The following is a 12,546-nucleotide window of genomic DNA, read 5'->3' as shown; positions in this document are numbered from 1 at the left end:
AAGGGATGGGTTGGGCCAAGTTTAGGTGTTGGGTAGGTTTAGGCCCGTCTGGGGTTGAATTTATCCAAACTCAACATACCACATGCAACTGAAATTTGGAACGGTTTGGCTTAAAAGACAACTTAAATCACATCACTTGACTTATGTCTGGACTCTGGAGAGGAGAATAATACACAGACAAGTTTGTGGAATTTCATGGCCACATCTTTCACTAGGCGACCGCATCAGGCATGAACGACCTTGGGTTTTCAGGTCAAGACACGTATAGGGCCCCCTGAACAGACGACAGCAGCAAAAAGAACATAGACAGGAGCCAATAATTATTGGAACCCGGACAAAATAAAGGATAAAGCAATGCAAATTCTTGATGATTGCTTACAGACATCGTCTAGCAGCTTTCAAGTTAACATCAACAATATCCACTGATAGAAACATGCACATCGGAGGATTATTAATGACACAACAGAAACAAACATAAGATGGGGGGCTGAATTAGGTAGCAGCAGTTGCCGGTTGGATCAAATCCAGTTCATTTCCATTACCTATAATATCCTAAAGATCAGCACACCAGTGAGAAGGGAAATGTCAACAGCAAATAAACCAATGAGCAAAACTGCTAGTAGTACAAATAAATACAGAGGCATAAGACGATCGAAAAAGTAGCCGCCATCCAGTGAATGAACAAGAACGAGGGAGAAGTCATATATACACCACTGGTAAAAATATACATCACTGAACTTGCTTGGACTTTTGCAATCTGCACCAATCGTGATGAAGGCCAAAGGTCTGTATGGCGGCTGCACAGATATATGTGCTGAAGAGTGAAGGGTGAGCGCAGCAACACTGGCAATGGCAGCACCTACAACATCTCGTGTGAGTGCAGTCTGCAGAGCGATTGATTAATTCATTAATTTTACTTCAAGCAAGAGGAGGGTAAGGGTGTTCATGTCTTCTAAAGAGAAAATTCTCTCATTGTGTACATACCTTGGAAGGCAGGTTAATTCATCTCCCTTCTCCATCGCTCCCATTCTCCATCGCTCCCATTCTTCGCATGCGTGCATAGCTCCTGGCTACAATTGTACACATAGATGATAGATTGTACATGAAGTTGCCATTTCCAACATCCTCGAGATGCTCAGACAGAATGAGATCCTCAGGACCTTGAGGGAGACAAGGAGAAAAAGGTCATATACGCCCCTGATCATAATATGCAACACTTCAAAAAGAGGGCTTCTGCAATCTGCGCCAACCGTGCTTACATATTAATCCATCAAGGCCAAATGTCTGTATGACACGTTGACACCTGCATGCGAAAATATTTGAGCTGAAGAACTAAGACGGTAGGTACAGCAGCACAGGCAGAGGTAGCATGTACAAGGTCTCATCTGCAGAGCAATTAATTAATTAATTAATTAATAATTACGTTATATTCTATAAGCGAGGGGAGGGTGAGGGTGCCAATTTATTCTCAAGACAAAAGTGTACCTTGGAAGTGACCGCTGAGGTTAATGATTCACAACCTCATGAGCAATCATCTCCATTCTCCGTAGTTCCCATGCTTCGAATTGCTGAGCTACCTCCTCGATGGAACTGTGCACAAAAATCTCATCATCAATCATCTCCCTTCTCCGTAGTTCCCATTCTTCGAAACGCTGAGCTAGCTCCTCGCTGCAATCGTGCACATAAAGATCACATGAAGCTGGCATTTCTGGCAGCCCTGAGATGCTTGGACAGGAGTCGATTCTCAGGGACTTGAGGGAGACAAGGCTTCGCAGATCTGCAGGAAGTAACAGGAGGTTCGGGTAGCCCCCAAAGTGGAGCTCACGGAGGGAGGTGAGAAGCTGGAGCGCTCTCTCCTGTTCTTGCATTAAGCTGACCATCGGGCTCGTTCTTTTTCCCCAGAAATCTAGGTATCGTAGAGACGTGAGCTGTTTGCAGAGGGGCATGGTAAGGACAGAGGCATCCCCAATAATCTCAAGTCTTTCCAGTCGAGACAAGATCTCACAGGTCCCTTGTTGTTGCAACAAATGCTCCATCCATGGAGGTAAGCCGGAGGAGGCAGCTACTGTGAATGACGTCAGATTTGGAATGGACTGGAATCCCTCGATTAAAGCAAGTGACTCACAATCTATAATTTCTAACTCTGTCAGCTTCATGCAGTATCCCAGCTGTAGAGAAGCAAGCGACTCACAATGTCTAATGCTTAACTCTGTCAGTGCCTTACAGTATCCAAGCTGTAGAGATGTCAATTCTGGACTTCCCCATATCCCCAATTTGGTTATGGCAGGGAGGCAGGGCAGCAGACCGGACTGGACATTGTTTGTGAGATTTGAGATCTCAAGTCTGTCAATTGATGGAGGAAGCAGTTCAATCTGATTTCCACCCTGTTCTTGGTCCTGTAGCTTAGGATTCATCTCGATTGCCAAGCTTCGAAGACAGCTCAGGAAATGCAAGTCCTCCAATGCACCAAGCTGTTGACACCTCGAAATTGTCAACCTTTGAAGAGAGGTGAGGAATTGCAAACCCTCCAATGCACCCAGCTGTTCACACCTCAAAATTCGAAGCTCCTCCAAGGCTGTGCACGAATGGAGCTGTACACACTTCAAACATGGGCTATCCATGAGGCTCAAGTATCTGAGGTAGGTCAAGCCTTTAGGGAAGTGGGACTGCAACTTTTCTGGGAGATGACTAAGAGAAAGCACTTCAAGTGACAACGGGAGTAATCCAACATCCACGTTACTAGTATCAACATCTTTAGTTCCGCTTGCCAACAATGAACTCAGCTTTGGGCAATCATAGATATCTAGCACCTCAAGAGTGGTGAATCCTCCAAAGCCTCTCTTGCCACCATAAAACTCCAAATTTACACATCCATAAATAGTTAGCTGCTTTAGAGAACAGAGGATGTTAGATGGCACTTTCAATAGTATTTGGTCTTCTGCTGACAACGGCCTTGCTGAAGCCAAACTGTTGCTTCCTTCCGTTTCTGTAGGTTGACTGATCCATAACCATTTTATTTGTGGACAGTCACGTAAGCTCAATTTCTCAAGGGACCACAAATGAGGAAGCATTTTAGTCAACCACCCCCCTGGTATGCCAGAAGAAGAAATATCAAGATGTTTGAGAGATGGGAGAGCGGGGATGTTTCCAGATGAACTCTTTTCCGAGGCAGCCTCTAACGGGATGGGTGGCTTGAGCAAGTTAGAGCAGTTGCGTATACTCAAAGACACTAAACCGGTGAGCTGGCTGAAAGCTTCACTTGAAATAGAAATCAATTTTGGACAATTCCATATGTCCAACCATCTGATGCCCCTAAGATTATGGAATGCTAAGATCTGGTCATCCAACACACTCAGCTCATTGGATTTTATATTGAGCGATTTGGCATCTATATTTATTGATAGCTTTCCTTTGATGGAAATTTTCTGTATATGAGCAGAAGGTGGAAGAGGACGAGAGATCATCAGATTAGGGCAATCATGGATGATGAGTCTGTTGAGACTAGATAGACACACCTCCTGCTCTTCTTGTGAAAGCGAAGATGGAGGAGCCATCAGCCCACTGCACCTTTCCAGGCATGGCATTTTAATCAACTCTAACTTCTCCAGAGAAGGAACTGACAACTCTCTCACAAGATGCAGGTCCATTAACTTCAGCTCCTTGAGTGCCCTCACTCCTGCCAGTGGAAGGATTTCCCACTTGCTGCAAAATCATTCATCTAAGTATGCCAAAATTTGCAAATGAGTACAACTATTCAAGCAAAATTAAAGAGTAGTAGTTACATTATATGAGGACAATAGCAGATGGTGAGTTTCCTGAGAGACGAAAACCATGACTGTTGCTCAACTTGGAAAAGAAAGTAACTCTGGAAAAGAGTGAACTCGTTCAGTTGGGGGCAGCCCTTGATCATCATTACCCTTAGATCGGAGGTTAATTCCTTCCCATAAGTACCAAGACATTTTTCCAATCTTGGCATCTCAATCAAGATCAACTCTTCCAAGGAAGGAATTGAAATTTCTGTCAGCTTCCACATCCTGATCAGTTTTAGCTTCCTAAGGAATGGAAGCATTTCGAGACGAAGAATTTGCCATTCCCTGCACTTCTCTAAATGAAGTATCCGCAGCATCTTAACTGACACATTACTGGCAAGCCAGGTTGGTAAGTTAGCACCGCTGTACCCAGATATATGTAGACTTTTGAGGTTCTCATGAGGTTGAAGACCCTCAAGCACATCTTCTGTTTTCCCAGCTATAAAAGAGTCAAGGTCCATGCTGAAATCACTCCATGATAAGGATAATTCTTGCAGATACTCTTTGTCTATCAGCCTAGCTCCGCTGGCCTGTTCTTTGGTCTTCACATTTTCAAGTTGAGAAATTTCAAGAGTTACAAGCTCGCTCATGGATCGAAGTTGTATTATCTCAAATTCACCAACAATTCGAACCTTGAATTTTATTCCCTGAAGAGATGTCAGCTTCCCTACACCAGCAATTTCTGAGTGCACTTTCTCATGGGCAACAATATTACGTAAATTAATGAGATTGTTCATACTAGTAGGTACAGAAATATTGCATCCAATGCCGGCGCTGAAGAATTGAAGGTGATAAAATTTTGTCAAAGCTTGAGGAAGAACAATATTCTTCTTAAGGTCTACATTTGACCAAATATTTGTGTTGGAGAACACACCGATAAATTCAAGATAGCGAAGATGATATGGATTTAACAAATCAGATGTAATGCTGACATCATTATGCATCACATAAATCCTCACGACTCGTAAACTTTTTGACTTCATGCATAAAATGTGTAGGAACCTTAATAGATGTATGCTGCTTCGGCCAAAAACCATCAAGGTCCTCAATTTTTTCGAAAACCCAATATTCTCTAGTATGTTCTGAAACTTGTCACATGGGATACTGCAATGTCCATCTTTCTCATAAGCAGTAGTTATGATTGACAAATGACGAACACTTGGTTGAATGGCCCTAGAGTTGGATCCATTTATAGTAGCACACTCATTTAACGAAACCTTCTGAGCCAATTCATGCATTAGGTCATGCATGACATAGTCTGAGTCAACCTTTTGGAAAAAGCCAAAATCCACTAAGTTATCCAAATATTGCATCCCTGTTTCCTCCAATCTCTTGGTAGGGTCTTGGCACTGCACAAAATTTTGTGATATCCAAGCACGGACCAAATTTTCGCCATTAAATCTATAGTCCTCTGGAAACAGAGAGCAGTATGAGAAACATTGCTGCAGGTGCACCGGTAAAAAATCGTAACTAAGCTTCAAGATAGGTAAAATATCATCAATATCTTCTTGAAGAAATTTCCATTTGTTTTGAACAGTCCTCCAGTGCTCGTAAGTAACATTTCTGTTCAAAAGTGCACCGACACTACGTGCTGCCAGTGGAATACCCTTTAGTGCTTTAGCAATCTGCTGCCCAATGGACTGCAAACTAGGATGGCCCTCATGGCTTTCATTACCAAATGCACATGCCTTGAAGAACAACCAAAATTGGTTTTCATCCAAACCGTTCACTGATACCGAATCCATTGTTTCTATCATTCTTGCAACAGATGGTCTTCGAGTAGTTGCTAAAATCATGCAACCAGGTACATGATTGTGTTTCAGTGGGGCTAACAGGCTAAACCATGCTCTCCTGTCCTTTTCCTCCCACATGTCATCAAATACAAGCAAGAATCTTTTGTTTTCAAGATTCTTCAGAAGGATATCCTGCAGCACATTGAAGTTGGTGATTTTTTCGAACTGTTGCCTATCTGTACATACATGCTCCAAGATCTCCCTTGTTAGTCTCATTGTGTCGAAGTTAGTGGACACACAAACCCATATTCGCAGACCAAAATGTTCTTTGATTCTTTGATCGCCGTAAACAAATCTTGCAAGTGTCGTCTTCCCAACACCACCGATGCCAACTATAGGCAAAACTTGTAGATCACTAGATTTCCCATTTATTAACCGCTCTACTATGTTGTCCTTCTCTGCATCCCTTCCATATACCTTGTCTTCAACTAGAAAAGAAGTTGTCAGGCGCGTGTTCTTGGCCATGCACTGACTCTGGTATCCCCCTGGAACAGGGCGTGAGATCTCTAGCTGAAGAACCTTCCGCACAGAATTTCCGAGTTTGTGTAAACGATTCACTATCCCCTTGACGCTCTCAGAAATGTCAAGTTTAATCTCATGAGGCAGGATGGTGCTATGAGTTGGCTCCTCCTCTCTCTTCCTTTTTCTGTCACGTGAGCACCAACTAACAACAAGTTGAAAAGAAGATGGAGTGGAAGAAGACACAGAGCTCTCCTCAGGATATGTACACCCTTCCCCTGCATAAGCAAACCGACTATTGTTATGTGAACAAGCTAAAGAAAGACACTTAAACAAAAGCAGCCTTTAATGACTAACACAAGTTAAAACATGTGAAAAAAAGATCCAATTAACCAAGTAGGCAGGGCAAGAAACACTCAAGCAGAGTACAGCACAAAAGCGGTGATCTAAGTGAGGTACCTTGTTCGATCTGTTGTTGGAGCCGATAGTAGTCGAGCTCGTCCATCACATCTTCGGCATCATAAAGCAGCTCTTTGAGCTCATCCAGGTACCGGGCCAGTGGCTTGTTGTCAATCATTCTTCCCTCGGCTGCAGCAAGCACCATCTGTACATTCCTCATCTCAGACTCAAGGTTCTCCACATCTCCGGCGAGCCCCGCATCCTGCACCCACGCCTCCATCTGTCGAGTGAAGAAGCTCCCAAGGATGGTCTCCACCAGCCATCCGGTCGCAGCATCCACCACAGTTTCCACCACCCCCATCGATCGTCTCCCAGTGAACCTATATGGTAACAGGCACAAGGGAGGACAGATGAATTCAGAGGAATGAACTGGCATGGAGTGTCATGTCAGTTTGTGGCTGTGCAGTTTACTACAAGAGGATAGAGGTAAGGTCTGGGAGTCAAGTCTTGCGTCCACAGCTGCAGTACTAATGAACTGGCATCTTCTCTTGTGTGGCTAACAGCACACTCGTCTTTAATGATCGACATCGACCCTGTGGAAAATACTAGCTCATGATGTCTTGTCACATACCCAATTGGCCAGTACAAGATAGATGTCGCTGCCTGGTTTGTCACAGGACTGCTGGATTGCACTAGTCTTCACTATAGCTAAGTCACTGTAGCTTCCCGTCATCGTCTTTGACAAACCTGCAGGCTAAGGGCATCACGAAATGTTGTCACAAGATAGTATTCTGTCCAAATCCCATCAAGCACGGCATTAGTGGAGTAATTCTTTGTTGAAATGTGAACAGGTAGACAGCGTCAGTTGAAACAGCGCCGCCCGCAAAATCATTTGGGAGGGAGCGAGCATGAGAAGGAGAGGGGTCAAATCAAGAGCTCAGCACTCGAACTGATTACCTGGCGATGGCGGGCAGCTCGTGCCGCGGCTGTGTGGGTTTCGGCCGGGGAGGGGGCACCAGCGGCCAGCGGGTGACGTCGACGAGCCACAGCCTCAGCCCTCGTTCTCCTCCGTTGATTCATTCACCCTAGGCCCAGACACAGGCAGCGAGGTCTCCTAGAGTAGACGGCCGCCGGCGGGGCGGGAGGGTGCGGGTGCGGCCGCGCGGCGCCCGCCGACCGGCGACATGGGCGGGTTGGTGGGCTTGACATGTGAGGCCCGCGTAGGAAATTCCACGTAGGCAGGCCGTGGATTCGGATGATCGATCAAAAGTGGGGCCAGGCCCAGCGCGGCAGGAAGCCGCTGTGCTTCTGCTTGCTGAGGAAATCCGAAATCATGACTTTGTAAATTACTCCCTCCTAAAACAAACCTGACTTATCAAGGATTCATTTAAATTTTATTAATAAATATATACAAATATTTATATTTATAACGTGTAATAAGTGTCACTAAATTAACTATGGAATATATTTTCTCATAATTTCATTTGAAGATGCAAATATTTGTACTATTTTCTATAAATCTAGTTAAATTTAGGATTTTGTTTGAATTTTGAGAAGCGAGATTTTTATTCTTTTTAGTATAGAGGGAGTATACATCAGTCACAAAAGCTGTACTAACAATCTAGTATATATTAAATACTAAGAAACATGCCCAAGTGTTATAACGGGATGTACAATTCGTTGAGCATTGCTCGTGCCTATAACAATTAGCAAGCTATTTTTATTGGATTTAATGCCAACTTTAAATTAAATTGAATAAATTCTGAGACCCATAACAAATGGTGGTCCAATAAAGGATCATTTCCGTGTAGAGAATTTAGTCAACTTAAATAAGTGGCTATTGTGTGCACCGGTTGCGAGTTAAAAAAATAGAAGGTGCGTCACATGTCTGCATGAGCGCTACGACACGGATGAGTTCGGGCATCCAAGCCATAACATGGGTGGTGCGGTGTCGACAAAACTTTTGCAGCTCCAACTCCAAACTCAAAAGAGAAGTGTGAGAGCAAGAAATGGATGGACAACGGGAAGAGTGACAGACGGAAGATTTTTTTTTTTTTTTGCTCTTTATTAATATAATATTATAGGTATATAGATTACTTATTGAAGGTGAGCCTCTACATTAACGCTCACAAAAATAGGCTAGAACCGGTCATGAGGTTTCTTTTTAGTCACAAGTCACACTAATGCAGTTATGTAGCGACAAGTCAATACTATTAATATCAACTTGAGTTTCACATTGTTGATCCCTAGTAGATCTCACTTCAAAGCTCTACAGCTATTCTTGAGCATCATGGTCTATGCTTAAACATTCGCTTAGGACATTCAGAGAGTGCAATCCTCCACTCTGAATGAGATTCAACCTAAAATCTTCAACCTACCATGAGATTTTGTAAGAATCTCATTTTGTGTTTCATTAAACATTTGCTTAGGACATTCAGAGTGTAGTCCCTCGTAGATTTTGTATTTCTTTTTGTATTTTTCATTTAAAATAAAGATTTTAGGACCTTTAGCCATCCTAAAATCTTTATTTTAAATGAAATACAAAATGAGATTCTTACATAAAAGATACAACAAACACAAAAGTTTCAACTTAGCATGAGAATAAAAAAATTGTTGCAGGCAGTTTATGGAAGAGTTGGCACCTCTAGTAACGCCCCCATATATGACAAGAATCTATATAAAGATTTAGCGGTGAATTCCTTAGACTTTTCCAAGTCCGACGACACCATGTGAGTAGAATATGGATTGAGATTAATCATGCTCACAGCCTCCCAAAAGTTCCTCCCATTGTCACACTAGCCAGTACTCCCTCCGTCCAAGAAAGGATGCGACTACATAACTGATCAATGGTATTCTAGTCAATGGTATTTACATTTATGGCTCCAAATCAGTTTACTATGAAAATACTTTTTATAATTAATCTAATAATATTTATTTGATATTATAAATGTTAAAAAATTTTATCCATAATTGATCAAACTTAAAATACTAGAACATGATATAGAATTACATTCCTTTTTGGACGGATGGAGTATATCCAAACCATATAGGCTTCTTTTGAGTCCAATCCTCGATCCATTCCCCCTGTTTGATCCTGAGTCAATGTTACACCTAAAATGAAAAAGGAGGCCGGTAAGTATCACGTGTTAGATTATTGGTTCGATAAAAAAGGTCATGTGAACGCCGTAAGTGTGTGCAAATATGGAACATTTTTTAGCATCACAGACAACGCCCCAGGCCCATCTTTCCAAAATAAGGCGAAAAAAAGGGACCAGGCTCGTCGAGTCATGCTAGTACGTTTAAATAACCTTTGTTTTGGTTTGGGTAGCCGTGTGGTTTATATTTACATACATTTAGTAATTATTAATTAATCTCTGCACGGTTTCCCTCGCCAGATCTGCACCTCAACAACTGGGGCGGCCGGGTGGGTTCAGTTTCAGTATGTAAGCTCAGCTCATCTCCACCTCGCCCAAGCAAGACCATCCATTCATATGCAGCTTATTCGAGCAGAGCTTCCTTAGCTTCTTCTTCTCTTCCTCTGATCCGATCGATCTGATAGCAACACCGTGAACGCGCAAGCGAGCGCCGTCGTCTTTGTGTCTCGAGAGCGAACGCCGCAGCGTCGATCGTGCAGGTCTCCCTCTTCCAGGTCAGTGCGTGATTCATAAAATTTTATTTTGCCAACAATGATCTCCATCTCCATATATATGCATGGTGGCCTTCATATATCGGAACTACCGGTTGATACTTCTTGAGTAGGCTGGGATCGATCAAATAGATAGGTAGATGAATCTGTGTGTGTATGTGTACAACGTTCCCTTGACTGTATTATGACTCCTCTCTATATCTGTTCATCACTGCAGTTGACCTGTGTTCATTAATCAATGGTTCATGGTCGTCAACTTGCGATATACTCCCTCCGTCCCTAAATAACTGTCGTTTTCGCTTTCCAAGAAAAAACTTTGACTATATATATGTATTAATATTTATGGTATAAAATTAATATCATCAGATAGATCGTTGAATTTATTTTTATAATAAATTTATTTGGAGATACAAATGTTGAACGTATTTTCTACAAATCCAGTCAAACTTACGACACGAAAACCATATTTAGGGACGGAAGGAGTATATATGTTATATATACATAGCTCAAACTTACGACACGAAAACTATATTTAGGGACTGAAGGAGTATATGTTATATATACATAGCTCCTTTAGCCCATATATATCTCTACTTGCGCATGACAGGTATGGCCATCGCTTGTTTTCGGGGATATCAATTTGCCTATATATGCTGCGTGCTCCAAATATATGTGTACTGCACTTAGCTTTACAAGTGTTCAAGAGGCGCTTTTGGTTGGAGTGTGACCCAATCATCTAGCTAGAGATCATATTAACTAGCTAGCTATAGCTCTGCAGATGATACTGTTGTCTTACTTATCTGATTACTCAACATTATATTCATCAGACACATGACTAAGATATAACTATTATTCTGCTTTCATGGATACAGTGCACAGCTACAGACGTTGTTATTATTACAAAAATGGAATGTGAAACCAGCAGGGCGCGAGCTCTCTTGGAGCGCATGCTACTTAGTGCAAGTATGGAGCCGATAAAACTGCCACTATCACTTCTAAAAGACATCACCAATAATTTCTCTGATGACCAGCTCATTGGAAGTGGTGGCTTTGCGAATGTTTACAAGGTATATATGACCAGCTAACTGCATATGTATGCCGTCACATGTCCTCAGTCTTGAACACTACAAGTTTGTTTTGGCTTTTCTAGATACATAGTCTTTGCAATGCACATAGATATACACTATATCTAGATAAATAATAAAAGCAATATATTTAGAAAAGCCAAAACATTTTGTAATTTGAAATGACGGAGTATATAATTAATGTTCATGCTTACAAGGAAAGCTTATTATTAATTGTGACGGCTGCATGCATGCAGGGACTACTTCAGAATGGGATAGTCGCTGTAAAGAAGCTGTCGAATAATATTGACTTGGATGAGGAGGGTTTCCAGCGAGAGCTTGGTAGTCTCATGAAGGTGAAGCATATGAATATAATACGATTCTTGGGTTACTGCGGTGACACACAGCAGGAAGTACTGACTCACCAGGGCAAGCACATCCTCGCGGAGGAACGACGAAGGTTGCTCTGCTTTGAGTTTTTGCCAGAAGGGAGCCTTCGTAAGCATATCACTGGTACATTTATTTCTATCTCAATATTATTTATTTCTTCCGATTGATGGAACAACTCAGTCATATATTATACCTTCGATATCCACACACACACACATATGGATGCTATACTCGTGGAAAAAATGACATCCACCCATTCAGCAAGATGTAATATGGTTAAAAAAAGAACCTGTTAAATTAAAAGAAACTTAAGTTGTGGATGCTATGCTAGACCTAATCCTATTCTGTCTCTTGGATTAGAGTTTGTTTCATCTTAAATTAATCTCTAACCATACATATCTTTATTTCCAACAATGCTAACCCCATCTACTACTGATAGGTCTCGAAACTTTTGGAAAATTTCTGTCAAGTCTCCCCAGTAAATCAATGCAAACGTCCTTGACAAGCAAACACACCTATTCCATATTGACAAGATCTAATGCTAATCAAGTAAAGGTATAGCCATCACAGAACAACCAAATGACAAAAATAGTAACCCATTCAACCACAACACCATTACAACCACTCATGTTCAGCCGACTAGAAGGCTAATTATGATAATAAAGATCTAAGATGATGCAAGGTATCACGCCATCTCCCTCCCTCGCTACTAGCTCTCCTCCTCCACGTCTCTTCCTCGCTTACTCAAATACGGAGTATATCCTTAAAATTTACCAATAAAAGCTAATAAAATACAGTTATCGCTTACTCATAGGATCATAAATCTGAGCAATAAAATGTACATCCAGATTATGAATATGAATGACATGTGAAGTAATAACTTAAACATGAATTCTCAATAGGAATATAATCTTGGAAACTTGAATTCACATGAACACAAGGAAATGAGACTAATCAGTAAACATCATTCAAAGATTCAATAAAAC

The 12,546-nt window shown here is 41.8% G+C and overlaps 2 protein-coding genes across 7 annotated transcripts; one reads left to right on the top strand and one right to left on the bottom strand.

The window, feature by feature from the left end:
• Positions 1-467: 467 nt before the first annotated feature.
• LOC136486198 (disease resistance protein RGA2-like) lies at positions 468-6,984 on the bottom strand. Of its 6 annotated transcripts, none has more exons than XM_066483051.1 (6): positions 6,521-6,984; positions 3,783-6,339; positions 1,486-3,702; positions 1,260-1,385; positions 985-1,160; positions 468-884 (listed from the first exon to the last, which is right to left on the bottom strand). In XM_066483051.1, the coding sequence occupies exons 1-3, from the start codon at positions 6,894-6,896 to the stop codon at positions 1,506-1,508; spliced, it is 5,130 nt and encodes a 1,709-aa protein (XP_066339148.1). In that variant the 5' UTR covers positions 6,897-6,984; the 3' UTR covers positions 468-884; positions 985-1,160; positions 1,260-1,385; positions 1,486-1,505. The 6 variants fall into 6 exon arrangements, with proteins under 6 accessions (XP_066339148.1, XP_066339150.1, XP_066339151.1 ...); XM_066483053.1 differs by having other exon boundaries at positions 1,260-1,303; XM_066483054.1 differs by having other exon boundaries at positions 985-1,385; positions 1,486-3,425; positions 3,516-3,702.
• Positions 6,985-11,071: 4,087 nt separating this feature from the next.
• LOC136487977 (probable receptor-like protein kinase At5g18500) lies at positions 11,072-11,727 on the top strand. The gene is made up of 2 exons (XM_066485050.1): positions 11,072-11,173; positions 11,428-11,727. Exons 1-2 carry the CDS (start codon positions 11,072-11,074, stop codon positions 11,725-11,727), a joined length of 402 nt encoding a protein of 133 aa, XP_066341147.1.
• Positions 11,728-12,546: the final 819 nt, after the last annotated feature.

This window comes from Miscanthus floridulus, chromosome 10, assembly GCF_019320115.1.
Source record: "Miscanthus floridulus cultivar M001 chromosome 10, ASM1932011v1, whole genome shotgun sequence".
In the NCBI taxonomy this organism is placed as follows: Eukaryota; Viridiplantae; Streptophyta; class Magnoliopsida; order Poales; family Poaceae; genus Miscanthus; species Miscanthus floridulus.
This window is presented reverse-complemented; position numbering and strand designations above follow the sequence as displayed.